The sequence below is a fragment of the Mytilus californianus genome, unplaced genomic scaffold (assembly GCF_021869535.1).
Source record: "Mytilus californianus isolate M0D057914Y unplaced genomic scaffold, xbMytCali1.0.p SCAF_6, whole genome shotgun sequence".
Classification (NCBI taxonomy): domain Eukaryota; kingdom Metazoa; phylum Mollusca; class Bivalvia; order Mytilida; family Mytilidae; genus Mytilus; species Mytilus californianus.
Window position 1 is genome coordinate 94,929,432 of NW_026262712.1, and position 16,733 is coordinate 94,946,164.

At 35.7% G+C, this 16,733-nt stretch overlaps 1 protein-coding gene across 2 annotated transcripts in view; it reads right to left on the reverse strand.

Annotated features, from left to right (window-relative positions):
• LOC127704886 (cysteine--tRNA ligase, cytoplasmic-like) overlaps nt 1-16,733 on the reverse strand; it is a 223,621-nt gene that overhangs the window by 69,743 nt on the left and 137,145 nt on the right. For both annotated transcript variants that reach the window (XM_052209120.1, XM_052209119.1), the window contains exon 4: nt 1,493-1,581. In XM_052209120.1, coding sequence (XP_052065080.1) covers nt 1,493-1,581 — 89 coding nt within the window. The remainder of the gene's footprint in view (nt 1-1,492; nt 1,582-16,733) is intronic.

Below are 16,733 nucleotides of genomic sequence, written 5' to 3' on the forward strand. Positions count from 1 at the left end.
TAAATGCACGCAATAATTTCTGAATTTACAGTACAAAAATGTATGAATGAATTCTAAAATTGGGGGCATATATTGCCTGTTTCTCAGATATGTACCTGGTTTGGTGTATCCAAAACTCCAGTAACCAGTACAGTCTGATGTATAAATAACAATATATTGATCCTGCCCCTGTAAAATGTTTGGAAGTGAAAAATTTAACGTGGATAGGAATGAGGGCCAAGAATAGGTGGTGTGCGTCTTATTAAAAATTTAGTACAAAAACTGGCCTAAAATTGAGAGAATGATGTGGCACAAATAAGAAAAGTTATCTCAAGAATAAATACACCATAACTTTAAATATACAAAGGAACATACATATCAAGCAAGGGGAAACTTTATAAGGCCTCCACACAGCACGAGAGACAAACTCCGTATATATAATAGAATAAAAACAAAGGATATGGGGTACTGATACAAATCAGTACATGCACAACAAAATACACACAATAAAGCAAAGGAACGGCGATTCATCACTATAATTTAGTAAAGATCTCTAATAAAACTTGATTGTACCACATGTTTTGATTTGGTTAGTCAAATAAGAAAATCAACCATTTACCCTATCCAAAATGGTGGCCAAGGGAAATAACTCAAACTACTTCATATAGAAATCTATCTAATGTTGTTTTTTTTGTCTTTGTTTAAAAATAAGAAGATGTGGTATGATTGCCAATGAGACAACTCTCCACAAGAGACCAAATGACATAGAAGTTAACAACTATAGGCCACCATATGGCCTTCAACAATGAGCAAAACCCATACAGCATAGTCAGCTATAAGAGGCCTAGAAACAACAAATGTTAAACAATTTAAACGAGAAAACTAACGGCCTGATTTATGTACATTATGTGATATTTCTAAAAATAATGAACGAAAAACAATTATGATATACAGCAACAAACGACAACCACTGAATTACAGACTCCTGACTTGGGACAGACACATACAGAATGTGGACAGGGTAGTTTGTATGTCTATTTTTCAGAGCACTCATACTGTCATATTTTGTTGATGTGGTCTGTTGTACTGTCCAGTATATATAATAAACTTAAAATCTTTTTGAAATATTAAGGATTTGCTACCACAGGAATAGATTACCGTAGCTGCATTTGGCAAAATCTTTGCTTATTTTGGGTCCTCAATGCTCTTCAACTTTATGGCTTGATTTGAGTGTCACTGATGAGTCTTTTGTAGACAAAAACAGCATCTCATATATAAAACTTTAACCCTGGTATCAACTTTAATCCTGGTATCTGTGATGAGTTTATTTACTATATCTACAATGCATCTTCACTGGGAAGAGATAGTGATGATTTTCAAAGCTTGGCAGCTCATCTTATGAAAAACTTATCAAATGTTATGAAGGAAACTGTAAGATGATTTTGGTTAGCAATAAAATAATCAAAATTCATAAAAAAATATTAAAGCTATTAATCTATAAACAATATAAAACCTGGCATGTCCCATATGAGAAGCATCATATACTGTTGGTCCACAGCTGTACCATAGAACATGTCTCCCATTCTGTGGGGTAAATACTTCCTAAAAATACAAAATTAATCCATATGATGATGATACAACTAATAAAAAGATGTAAATCTCTACTCTTATTCTTCTTTGAAATAAATATATATAAATACTGATATCCTTTGGCTTTACACAAGTTTCTGAGATAATCTTCATTAGAAAATTAGAGACCCAAAATTTGGTAAAACTATTACTTGTTTTGAGCATATTAACCCAACAAGGCATAAGCAACACAGTCAAAAAGGTTTTAGGATAAACAAAAGGAGATACAGGGTATAGGTCTATCAGACAACAACCCAACAACAAAAATAATCAACAGACATCTATTTCAAACTAATATTATGAAAGAACTTCCATTTCACCACAGTGGCACTTCAAACAAAACAAATGAAAGCCAAATCAATTATTGAAGAGCATTGAGAACCAATTGAAGGTTCCTTCATTTTATGGTAAGTTGAAGGACATTAAGAACCAATTGAAGGTTCCTTAGGCTCATTTGATGGTAAGTTGAAGAGCATTGAGAACCAATTGAAGGTTCTGACGGGCTCATTTTATGGTAAGATGAAGGGCATTAAGAACCAATTGAAGGTTCCTTCATTTTATGGTAAGCTGAAGAGCATTGAGAACCAATTAAAGGTTCCTTAGGCTCATTTTATGGTAAGTTGAAGAGCATTGAGAACCAATTGAAGGTTCCTTCATTTTATGGTAAGTTGAAGAGCATTGAGAACCAATTGAAGGTTCCTTCATTTTATGGTAAGTTGAAGAGCATTGAGAACCAATTGAAGGTTCCTTCATTTTATGGTAAGTTGAAGAGCATTGATAACCAATTGAAGGTTCCTTCATTTTATGGTAAGTTGAATAGCATTGAGAACCAATTGAAGGTTCCTTCATTTTATGGTAAGTTATTGCAATAAGGTCCTTTGTCTTTGAAACTTTAAGCAATTGGTCAACTTTATTCAGTGTATAGACTTATTTTCAGGTGTAAATTTCTGTTTAACAGAGTTCATATGGTGTTTCCAACATATTGATAGATCATTGGTTGTGTAAAGTTCATGTGATCCCCATACCTGTGATAATCATTGATTATTTAAAGTTCATGTGATCCTCATACCTGTGGTAATCATTGATTATGTAAAGTTCATGTGATCCCCATACTTGTGGTAATCATTGATTATGTAAATTTCGTGTGATCCTCATACCTGTGGTAATCATTGATTATGTAAAGTTCATGTGATCCTCATACCTGTGGTAATCATTGAATATGTAAAGTTCATGTGATCCCCATACCTGTTGTAATCATTGATTATGTAAAGTTCATGTGATCCTCATACCTGTGGTAATCATTGATTATGTAAAGTTCATGTGATCCCCATACCTGTGGTAATCATTGATTATGTAAAATTCCTGTGATCCTCATACCTGTAGTAATCATTGATTAAGTAAAGTCCTCATACCTGTGGTAATCATTGATTATGTAAAGTTCATGTGATCCCCATACCTGTTGTAATCATTGATTATGTAAAGTTCATGTGATCCCCATACCTGTGGTTATCATTGATTATGTAAAGTTTGTGTGATCCTCATACCTGTAGTAATCATTGATTAAGTAAAGTCCTCATACCTGTGGTAATCATTGATTATGTAAAGTTCATGTGATCCCCATACCTGTTGTAATCATTGATTATGTAAAGTTCATGTGATCCCCATACCTGTGGTTATCATTGATTAAGTAAAGTTCATGTGATCAACATACCTGTGGTAATCATTGATTATGTAAAGTTCATGTGATACCCATACCTGTGGTAATCATTGATTATGTAAAGTTCGTGTGATCCTCATACCTCTAGTAAGACCTTATTATTATAAAGGCTTTGAACAGAAAATTCAATATTATTCAGTTAATCAGGGGAAATATTTCAGCATGTGCACTGTTGTATAAGAACAAACTTAATCCTGAAAACTTCACCTAAACAATGGAGCATGAAAACAAGGTCAAGATATGGCGGTTATAACCAGCTGATAAGGTCAAATAATTTACAACCTCAATCCAATTTGCAAAGTATATGAAAACTGATAACAGCATCTCAGAATAGTCATACCATAACCTCATCTTCTGTGACATTGTTCAGAAGCAAGACAAAAATGAAGGGTAAACTAAAGTTCGGTAATGAAAGAAACCAGACAATAACGGAGGATAAACTAGAGTTAGGTGATCACAGAAACCAGACAATAATGGATAGGAAACTTGAGTTAGGTGGTCACAGAAACCAGACAATAATCGTGGGTAAACTAGAGTTAGGTGGTCACAGAAACCAGACAATAACGGAGGGTAAACTAGAGTTAGGTGATCACAGAAACCAGACAATTACAGAGGGTAAACTAGAGTTAGGTGATCACAGCAACCAGACAATAATGGAGGGTAAACTAGAGTTAGGTGATCACAGAAACCAGATAATAACGGAGGGTAAACTAGAGTAAGGTGATCACAGCAACCAGACAACGGAGGGTAAACTAGAGTTAGGTGATCACAGAAACCAGACAATTACAGAGGGTAAACTAGAGTTAGGTGATAACAGACACCAGACAATAACGGAGGGTAAACTAGAGTTAGGTGATCATAGAAACCAGACAATTACAGAGGGTAAACTAGAGTTAGGTGATCACAGCAACCAGACAATAATGGAGGGTAAACTAGAGTTAGGTGATCACAGAAACCAGATAATAACAGAGGGTAAACTAGAGTAAGGTGATCACAGCAACCAGACAACGGAGGGTAAACTAGAGTTAGGTGATCACAGAAACCAGACAATTACAGAGGGTAAACTAGAGTTAGGTGATAACAGACACCAGACAATAACGGAGGGTAAACTAGAGTTAGGTGATCACAGACACTAACCAATAACAGAGGGTAAACTAGAGTTAGGTGATCACAGACACTAACCAATAACAGAGGGTAAACTAGATTTAGGTGATTACAGAACCCAGACAATAATGAAGGGTAAACTAGATTTGGTGATCACATAACTCAGACAATAACAGTGGGTAAACTAGAGTAAGGTGATCACAGGCACTAACCAATAACAGAGGGTAAACAAGTGAAACTGTGAGCTACTGCTCACTGATGATACCCCTGCCAAAAATACTTGGCGGTAAACAAGAAGTTGTTGAGTGATAAATCTGAAAACGCATCACACGGTAAAGCTGACTTATATAAACCCTGAAACCAAATTTCAGAAATCCTTGTAATGTCGTTCTGAAAAAGATGCGACGAAAAATATTCATGGGATGGACGGACGGACAGATGGACAAATGGAATGATGGACTGACGAATGGGTGGACTGATGGATGGATGGACAAACGGATGGACAAACAGAGGTAAAACAGTATACCCCCACTTTTTTAAAGCGGGGGTATAACTAGAGTTAGTTGATTACAGAAACCAGACAATAATGGAGGGTCAACTAGAGTTAGGTGATCACAGAATCCAGACAATAACAGTGGGTAAACTAGAGTTAGGTGATCACAAAACCCAGACAATAATGGATGGTAAACTAGAGTTAGCTGATCACAGAAACCAGACAATAATGGAGGGTAAACTAGAATGAGGTGATCACAAAACCAGACAATAATGGAGGGTAAACTAGAGTTAAGTGATCACAAAACCCAGACAATAATGGAGGGTTAACTAGAGGTGTAATACCACCAAATCATAGTACGTCACATCCGGTTGCATACGAAAATAGGTCGAAAAAAAATATTCCCTTGAATTTGACAGTTGTAGGTAATTGATCCTACATTTCATTGCAGTAAAACATTTCTGAGTCATAAACATATATCTTGGGTATTTCAAAGCACCATTATTTCTTTATTTGGGGTTTCTACAGAATATTTTGGAAACTTGAGGTTACATGGTTACTAAAGCTTGTACACAGGTTAAAAAAGGGGGAAAATTTGATTGGTTAACTTCCAGTGATGATTATTTTCTTATATGCAATGAAATGTTATGTGAAATTTTTTCTATAGTACTGGACAGGATAAAACTTTACTCATGCCAAGTGTTTCTGTATTTGAAACAAAGATAAATTCTGCACAATTTTTTGAAAAGTGCAAATTTAACAAAGACTAATAGGGGAAAATCAATGGTGGTATTACACCTAATATGGGAAGCTGTATATGCACCTTTGACCTTGTGAGTACTCTCATGTGTTAAAATTTCTTGCTATTTAAGTGAAATATTACAAATAATGAAATATTCTGAGTGGATTGAGTCTCCAAAATACATTTTATGAGAAAATTTCCTTGAAATAGGACTTTACCATGAATATTAGTTGACAGAACAAGCCATACTTAGAGTTTTGGGGAGCTTTTTCTCCTTATTTCTTATATTCTGCTATACTAGAAAATTTTTACTAAGAAATACTTTAATAAGTATATAGTTTTAAGTAAATGAAATTATTTTTAAAGCAGTAACAACAAATTATTCACCAAAAGAGAAGTTTTTTATGTCCCTCTCTGGAACGCGGCGTAAATTTAAGTTTTACGTAAGGACTTATTGAAACCTCCTTGGAGACATTAAACTTTTATACGGATAGTTCATTCAGCTTGAATACTTCAATTTATCATTTAAAATAACATTTCTATCATAAATGAGTGAAAGTTACCCAAAAATTTTTATTTATTGGCCTAAAAAGTAGAAATTTTGAGGAAATGAGAGGTATAAATGGACCAAAAGAGACCTTATAAGGAAGACAAAGAGATCCATTAGCAGTATTTATCATCCTAAAGTCATCTTTTGTATCATATTCAACTGTTTGTAGGCAGATGAGATAAATATTTGATCATTTATTGGTCCACACTATATTCTATCATGATGCGGCTTGGTTTGGATTTTTCGAAGAAATTTTGCTCGAATCGCTGTAGATGTCGTCTTACATTATACTAGATTTTTCTCAAACTATTGAACTGATTATGACAAAACTTGACAGGAATGCTTGAAATAACCAGTATTACAAAGGAAAAAAGTCACATTCAGTTTATTTAACGAAAAAGTCTTCTTTAGGTGTAATACCACCAAATCATAGTACGTCACATCCGGTTGCATACGAAAATAGGTCGAAAAAAAATATTCCCTTGAATTTGACAGTTGTAGGTAATTGATCCTACATTTCATTGCAGTAAAACATTTCTGAGTCATAAACATATATCTTGGGTATTTCAAAGCACCATTATTTCTTTATTTGGGGTTTCTACAGAATATTTTGGAAACTTGAGGTTACATGGTTACTAAAGCTTGTACACAGGTTAAAAAAGGGGGAAAATTTGATTGGTTAACTTCCAGTGATGGTTATTTTCTTATATGCAATGAAATGTTATGTGAAATTTTTTCTATAGTACTGGACAGGATAAAACTTTACTCATGCCAAGTGTTTCTGTATTTGAAACAAAGATAAATTCTGCACAATTTTTTGAAAAGTGCAAATTTAACAAAGACTAATAGGGGAAAATCAATGGTGGTATTACACCTAGAGTTAGGTGATCACAGAACCAAGACAATAACGGAGGGTTAACTTGAGTTAAGTGATCATAGAAACCAGACAATTACAGAGTGTAAACTAGAGTTAGGTGATAACAGACACCATACAATAACGGAGGGTAAACTAGAGTTAGGTGATCACAGACACCAGACAATAATGGAGGGTAAACTAGACTTAGGTGATCACAGAACCCAGACAATAATGGAGGGTAAACTAGAGTTAGGTGATCACAGACACCAGACAATAACAGAGGGTAAACTAGAGTTAGGTGAGCACAGAACCTAGACAATAATGGAGGGTAAACTAGAGTTAGGTGATCACAGACACCAGACAATAATGGAGGGTAAACTAGAGTTAGGTGATCACAGAACCCAGACAATAACGGAGGGAAAACTAGAGTTAGGTGATCACAGACACCAGACAATAACAGTGGGTAAACTAGAGTTAGGTGATCATAGAAACCAGACAATTACAGAGGGTAAACTAGAGATAGGTGATCACAGCAACCAGACAATAACAGAGGGAAAACTAGAGTTAGGTGATCACAGACACCAGACAATAACAGTGGGTAAACTAGAGTTAGGTGATCATAGAAACCAGACAATTACAGAGGGTAAACTAGAGATAGGTGATCACAGCAACCAGACAATAACAGAGGGTAAACTAGAGTTAGGTGAACACAGAAACCAGACAATTACAGAAGGTAAACTAGAGTTAGGTGATCACAGAAACCAGACAATTACAGAAGGTAAACTAGAGTTAGGTGATCACAGACACTAACCAATAACAGAGGGTAAACTAGAGTTAGGTGATTACAGAACCCAGACAATAATGGAGGGTAAACTAGATTTGGTGATCACATAACTCAGACAATAACAGTGGGTAAACTAGAGTAAGGTGATCACAGACACTAACCAATAACAGAGGATAAACAAGTGAAACTGTGAGCTATTGCTCACTGATGATACCCCTGCCCAAATACTTAACGGTAAACAGGAAGTTGTTGAGTGATAAATCTGAAAACGCATCACACGGTAAAGCTGACTTATATAAACCCTGAAACCAAATTTCAGAATTCCTTGTAATGTAATTCTGAGAAAGATGCGACGAAAAATATTCATGGGACGGACGGACGGACGGACAGATGGTTGAATGGAATGATGGACTGACGGATGGACGGACAAACGGATGAACAAACAGAGGTAAAACAGTATACCCCCACTTTTTTAAAGCGGGGGTATAACTAGAGTTAGTTGATTACAGAAACCAGACAATAATGGAGGGTAAATTAGGGTTAGGTGAGCACAGAACCAAGACAATAATGGAGGGTAAACTAGAGTTAGGTGATCACAGAACCCAGACAATAACAGAGGGTAAACTAGAGTTAGGTGGTCACAGAACCCAGACAATAATGGAGGGTAAACTAGAGTTAGGTGGTCACAGAACCAAGACAATAATGGAGGGTAAACTAGAGTTAGGTGATCACAGAACCAAGACAATAATGGAGGGTAAACTAGAGTTAGGTGATCACAGAACCAGACAATAACAGAGGGTAAACTAGAGTTAGGTGAGCACAGAACAAAGACAATAACAGAGGGTAAACTAGAGTTAGGTGAGCACAGAACCAAGACAATAATGGAGGGTAAACTAGAGTTAGGTGATCACAGAACCAGACAATAACAGAGGGTAAACTAGAGTTAGGTGAGCACAGAACCAAGACAATAATGGAGGGTAAACTAGAGTTAGGTGAGCACAGAACCAAGACAATAATGGAGGGTAAACTAGAGTTAGGTGAGCACAGAACCAAGACAATAACAGAGGGTAAACTAGAGTTAGGTGATCACAGAACCAAGACAATAATGGAGGGTAAACTAGAGTTAGGTGATCACAGAACCAAGACAATAACAGAGGGTAAACTAGAGCTAGGTGAGCACAGAACCAAGACAATAACAGAGGGTAAACTAGAGTTAGGTGATCACAGAACCAAGACAATAACAGGGTAAACTAGAGTTAGGTGAGCACAGAACCAAGACAATAACAGAGGGTAAACTAGAGTTAGGTGAGCACAGAACCAAGACAATAACGGAGGGTAAACTAGAGTTAGGTGATCACAGAACCAAGACAATAACAGAGGGTAAACTACAGTTAGGTGAGCACAGAACCAAGATAATAATGGAGGGTAAACTAGAGTTAAGTGATCACAGAACCCAGACAATAACGGAGGGTAAACTAGAGTTAGGTGATCACAGAACCAGACAATAACAGTGGGTAAACTAGAGTTAGGTGAGCACAGAACCAAGAAAATAACAGAGGGTAAACTAGAGTTAGGTGATCACAGAACCCAGACAATAATGGAGGGTAAACTAGAGTTAAGTGATCACAGAAACCAGACAATAATGGAGGGTAAACTAGAGTTAGGTGGTCACAAAACCAGACAATAATGGAGGGTAAACTAGAGTTAGGTGATCACAGAACCAAAACAATAATGGAGGGTAAACTAGAGTTAGGTGATCACAGAACCAGACAATAACAGAGGGTAAACTAGAGTTAGGTGAGCACAGAACCAAGACAATAACAGAGGGTAAACTAGAGTTAGGTGATCACAGAACCAAGACAATAACAGAGGGTAAACTAGAGTTAGGTGAGCACAGAACCAAGACAATAACAGAGGGTAAACTAGAGTTAGGTGAGCACAGAACCAAGACAATAACGGAGGGTAAACTAGAGTTAGGAGATCACAGAACCAAGACAATAACAGAGGGTAAACTAGAGTTAGGTGAGCACAGAACCAAGACAATAATGGAGGGTAAACTAGAGTTAAGTGATCACAGAAACCAAGCAATAATGGAGGGTAAACTAGAGTTAAGTGATCATAGAACCCAGACAATAAAGGAGGGTAAACTAGAGTTAGGTGATCACAGAACCAAGACAATAACAGAGGGTAAACTACAGTTAGGTGAGCACAGAACCAAGACAATAATGGAGGGTAAACTAGAGTTAAGTGATCACAGAACCCAGACAAATACGGAGGGTAAACTAGAGTTAGGTGATCACAGAACCAGACAATAACAGTGGGTAAACTAGAGTTAGGTGAGCACAGAACCAAGACAATAACAGAGGGTAAACTAGAGTTAGGTGATCACAGAACCCAGACAATAATGGAGGGTAAACTAGAGTTAAGTGATCACAGAAACCAGACAATAATGGAGGGTAAACTAGAGTTAGGTGGTCACAAAACCAGACAATAATGGAGGGTAAACTAGAGTTAGGTGATCACAGAACCAAAACAATAACATAGGGTAAACTAGAGTTAGGTGATCACAGAACCAAGACAATAACAGAGGGTAAACTAGAGTTAGGTGAGCACAGAACCAAGACAATAACAGAGGGTAAACTAGAGTTAGGTGAGCACAGAACCAAGACAATAACGGAGGGTAAACTAGAGTTAGGAGATCACAGAACCAAGACAATAACAGAGGGTAAACTAGAGTTAGGTGAGCACAGAACCAAGACAATAATGGAGGGTAAACTAGAGTTAAGTGATCACAGAACCCAGGCAATAATGGAGGGTAAACTAGAGTTAAGTGATCACAGAACCCAGACAATAAAGGAGGGTAAACTAGAGTTAGGTGAGCACAGAACCAAGACAATAATGGAGGGTAAACTAGAGTTAGGTGAGCACAGAACCAAGACAATAACAGTGGGTAAACTAGAGTTAGGTGATCACAGAAACCAGACAATTACAGAGGGTAAACTAGAGTTAGGTAAGCACAGAACCAAGACAATAACAGAGGGTAAACTAGAGTTAGGTGATCACAGAACCAAGACAATAACAGAGGGTAAACTAGAGTTAGGTGATCACAGAACCAAGACAATAACAGAGGGTAAACTAGAGTTAGGTGATCACAGAACCCAGACAATAATGGAGGGTAAACTAGAGTTAGGTGATCACAGAACCCAGACAATAATGGAGGGTAAACTAGAGTTAGGTGATCACAGAAACCAGACAATAATGGAGGGTAAACTAGAGTTAAGTGATCACAGAACCCAGACAATAAAGGAGGGTAAACTAGAGTTAGGTGAGCACAGAACCAAGACAATAACAGTGGGTAAACTAGAGTTAGGTGGTCACAGAAACCAGACAATTACAGAGGGTAAACTAGAGATAGGTGATCACAGACACTAACCAATAACAGAGGGTAAACTAGAGTTAGGTGATCACAGAACCCAGACAATAATGGAGGGTAAACTAGAGTTAGGTGATCACAGAAACCAGACAATAATGGAGGGTAAACTAGAGTTAGGTGATCACAGAAACCAGACAATAGTGGAGGGTAAACTAGAGTTAGGTGAGCACAGAACCAAGACAATAATGGAGGGTAAACTAGAGTTAGGTGATCACAGAAACCAGACAATAATGGAGGGTAAACTAGAGTTAGGTGGTCACAAAACCAGACAATAATGGAGGGTAAACTAGAGTTAAGTGATCACAAAACCCAGACAATAATGGAGGGTTAACTAGAGTTAGGTGATCACAGAACCAAGACAATAACGGAGGGTTAACTTGAGTTAAGTGATCATAGAAACCAGACAATTACAGAGTGTAAACTAGAGTTAGGTGATAACAGACACCAGACAATAACGGAGGGTAAACTAGAGTTAGGTGATCACAGAACCCAGACAATAACAGAGGGTAAACTAGAGTTAAGTTCACAGAAACCAGACAATTACAGAGGGTAAACTAGAGTTAGGTGAGCACAGAACCAAGACAATAATGGAGGGTTAACTAGAGTTAGGTGATCACAGACACCAGACAATAACAGTGGGTAAACTAGAGTTAGGTGATAATGTAAGCAAACTTTCATTCCGCTGAGTATTTATTCTGGGGAACTTTTTTTCACTAGAGAATATAGGATGTAAATATTGTGAAAGCGTCGATCTTGATATTGTTGTTTTGTTTATATTAGATCGGTTTATTGTTTACATAAATAAATGGGTTAAAATTAAAATGATTTTCAAGGAACCAGTTTAATTAATCTGAGTCAATCTAGTAAATAATATTGATGATGATGAGGAGGATATTTTTATAACTCAAAATAATTTATCAATGATCAGGACATTGAACTTGATACAAACCATATTTAAAGAGCAGATTTGTTATTACATAAAGTTTCAATTACAGAAGCATCTTTTGATATTGACATAGAAGATATGATTTAATATCCTAGTCGACCGAAAAGTAAATACATAGAAAAACTTCGGCAATCCAATAAATATAAATATTACAATTGGTGACAATTTAAAAGCATATGACTTTATAGATTTGCATAGAAAAATTATTTAAAACTCATTCATTAATAAGCATTATTGTGTTATCGTGTGTTCAAAATGAGTACTAATCACTTCATCAATGAATGAATCTAAAGCACTACTGTAATTAATCCCGCCGGGTATAAAATAACTAGTGCAATCATTCTGGTACAAAATCACTAGTGTAATCATTCCTGGTTCAAAAACACTAGTGTGAACATTCCTTGGATGAAAACTCTCCACTTTTTACATAAATCAACTATTGCGCAATTTTCAAATACACTAAAAACTATTAAGCCACATTTTATATATATTTCCCCTTCAAAAAAACCTTTTTAGAACCTTATAATGACTGGTGGATGTTTTACACTGGACCCGGATAGAAAACCCTAGTGATTTTTTGTTGGTGGATAAAAATCACTAGGGTTTTCTATCCGGGTCCTGTGTTAAACATCCACCAGTCATTATAAGGTGATTTTTTGTTGGTGGATAAAAATCACTGGGGATTTCTTCCTCCGGATAAAGTACACTGGCGAAATCATACCACTGTTACAATAACAGACACCAGACAATAAGAACAGTAACTAGTACAATTTTTGCAGGTATGTTCCAGGATTTGATTTAACAGCTATCTGTAAAGTTTTAGATATAGAACAGGTTTGTGTTGTAGTCAAACCATCTTTCCTATGTTCACCAGTCAAAACACTTGATAATGCAGCCGAGAAACTCGCGGAATCTGCTGTCAATCTGGTCAAAGAAGTCAAAAAATGGTTTCAATTCAACATCATCAACCAGTCTCAGCTTGACAAGGTTTATAATGCTTCTAAAACAGCTAAAGAATTGATAGCGGAGGTTGAGGCGGCCCTAACAGAAAAGAAAATCACATTTAATTACATCATTGAGATTATGAGCAAACTTTCAGCTCTGTCGCTTCTGTTGCTCCTATCACAATCATTTTTTTATCTGAAAAATTATCTCGCCAAGAATGAATTTGTTAACATTTACATTACTACACAGTTTAAGGGTTATGATCCTGAAACATGAGAGAAAGGACAATGCGGCGTGTTACCTCTACAAAAGAAGGAAAAGAAACTATACACAGATAGAACCTCCTTGAGAATGTCTCCAAAAGAGAAAATTCAGAGTTTAATTGGTATTTCCCAGCTCCTACTACACATGTTACTGAGTGCTCTGATAGTGTTCCTTAATTACGTACTCTTCTATATACTGTACCTTGTATACAGGTATGGCCAGATAAATGTAGAGGTCACTGGACAAAGTAAAATAAACCTAAAGGTCAAGGGAGGACAAATGGCTGCCTTTATAAACACTTTTATAAATAACATTAACATTCAAAACACATATGAAGCTAGTTATAATACAACAATATGCCTGCCAAATCCAACAGCACCTGATGCTACCGACATTCCAGTTCTTGGTTCAGCATACATTGCTGCTATACTCCTGGTTTTCATGCAAGCCTACGGAGCAAGATACAATCGCAGAATATGTGCCTTCTACTACCCTGAACAGGAAAAGGAATGTACCATGTTTCTGCAGAAGAAAATCCTCTACATCCGCAAGAGAAGAGACACTTTCATTAAACAACATGTTAACTCATTAAAGAAACAAAAAATTGCTGAACAAAGAATGTCTGTAAAACAAATGTTATCCGCAATATGTCCTTGCTTAAAAGTGGAACAAATGGATCTAAAATTCTGTATGAACTGTGGAGCTAACCAAGGATCTAGTCATACATTACAAGAATGTAAAAAAACAAACTGCGCCGGGACTTACTGTTCTGAGTGTTTTAATTATTTTGGACGTACATGTCCTATCTGTAGAAAATAACAACACTGATTTTATATTATATATCTGATATTTAATTTACTTTTATAAATTAATATTCAGTCAAGAATACACACCATGTCCAACAAGATATGTTGAAAAACCGTACTTATCCATCCAATCTTTTGAACTCGTATATCAAGAAATAGAGGACTATAAATATTATTTTTTTTTGTTGCTTTTTTTCTCTTTAAATACCTTCAAAACAAAATTTTGGCTTACAGAATATTCAAAAAAATTTTATACAATTTTTTCAAAAAACTGCAGGAAATAATATTCTTTCATCCTGCAGTCAGCCAACTACTGTACAACTTACAGAAAACGAAACAAGTTACATTTGATGAAAGCATTGGATCAAAACAACTAAACCTTATTAAAGTGCCTGGTGTAGATTATAGGATAAAACTATATTTGTACATTGTCGGAAATTATCAAATATCAAAATTATTTGTACTTGCTACATAACAGGAGAAAAGCTAAGCTAGCCTGGCTTTTTCGTCCTGTTTCTAAAGATAAATTTAATATTTTCCAACAATGAATATATATTGTATATAGATGGTGCAGTCAGTAATCAATTTTTTTTCATAAATTCAAACCAATTATTTTATTTACTTAAAGAATATGAAACTAGTTAAATTTGATTTTGCATCTCTTTGTATAAGCCTTCAGATGATTCTTTGTATAATCCTTCAGATGATTAGATGTAAAAAAAAGATATTGTTTTTCATAATTCAAGACAATTATTTTATTTACTTAAAGAATATGAAACTAGTTACATTTGAATTGCCTCTCTTTGTATAATGATTAGTTGCAGAGAAAGATATCATGCATAAAGTATAAGCACATGATCCATTTGGATAAAATTTGTTCTGTAACAAAACAAAGCATCAGATTTTATTTTTCTAATAGGAACACATATTATTTTACTTCCACTTATTAACTAGTTCATACTACTGACTAGCCCTATATATATATAACTAAAGAGATGAGTAGATGATCATTTCTGTACACTTAAAAATACTTTGTGTATTGTGTCTAGATGTCCTTGTTTAATTCCTACGAGAAGGGGAAAAGGCGAATGGGGTTGTGGTTACGTCGATTGGAACATAAAGTGAGAGCTGAAGCAAATGCCAGTCATCACGTTCAACCACAGGCCCACCAGCCCAGGCTTGTAAAAATGTGGTTGGGCCTGTAAAAATCATCTCTACAGGCCAATAGAATCTAACTAAAAATTTTGTATAATTCAGCTTTGGGCCTGTAGATTCAAAAGTTTATCGTGAAGACTGAAATGCTTAAAGATACTGGCTATTTTTATGAAAATCTCATCAAAGAAAAGACAGGCATATATCTTGTCTCAAATGTCTAATATGCATGTCGCAGGGATCAACCTAAATTTTTGTGATTGGGTCTGTTGCTGAGGTACTGTAAGTATATTCAACAATATTCTTTGTATAAAATGATTGTAAAATGTCATCACAGATACCCAGTACGTTCATTAAGGACCCCAAGACACATGTTTTGTCAACAATAAACTCATAAGTGGCACTTCAATCAAAACAGACCAAAGCCAAAACAATTATGAAGTAGAAGAGCATTAAAAACCAAAGTGTGCTTGTATGTCTGAAGGTTCCTCAGATTTAAACTCATTTTATGGTGCTTGTATGTCTGAAGGTTCCTCAGATTTAAACTCATTTTATTGTATGTCTGAAGGTTCCTCAGATTTAAACTCATTTTATTGTATGTCTGAAGGTTCCTCAGATTTAAACTCATTTTATGGTGCTTGTAATGTCTGAAGGTTCCTCAGATTTAAACTCATTTTATGGTGCTTGTAATGTCTGAAGGTTCCTCAGATTTAAACTCATTTTATGATGCTTGTATGTCTGAAGGTTCCTCAGATTTAAACTCATTTTATGGTGCTTGTATGTCTGAAGGTTCCTCAGATTTAAACTCATTTTATTGTATGTCTGAAGGTTCCTCAGATTTAAACTCATTTTATTGTATGTCTGAAGGTTCCTCAGATTTAAACTCATTTTATGGTGCTTGTAATGTCTGAAGGTTCCTCAGATTTAAACTCATTTTATGGTGCTTGTAATGTCTGAAGGTTCCTCAGATTTAAACTCATTTTATGATGCTTGTATGTCTGAAGGTTCCTCAGATTTAAACTCATTTTATGGTGCTTGTATGTCTGAAGGTTCCTCAGATTTAAACTCATGTTATGGTGCTTGTATGTCTGAAGGTTCCTCAGATTTAAACTCATTTTATTGTATGTCTGAAGGTTCCTCAGATTTAAACTCATTTTATGGTGCTTGTAATGTCTGAAGGTTCCTCAGATTTAAACTCATTTTATGGTGCTTGTAATGTCTGAAGGTTCCTCAGATTTAAACTCATTTTATGGTGCTTGTATGTCTGAAGGTTCCTCAGATTTAAACTCATTTTATGGTGCTTGTATGTCTGAAGGTTCCTCAGATTTAAACT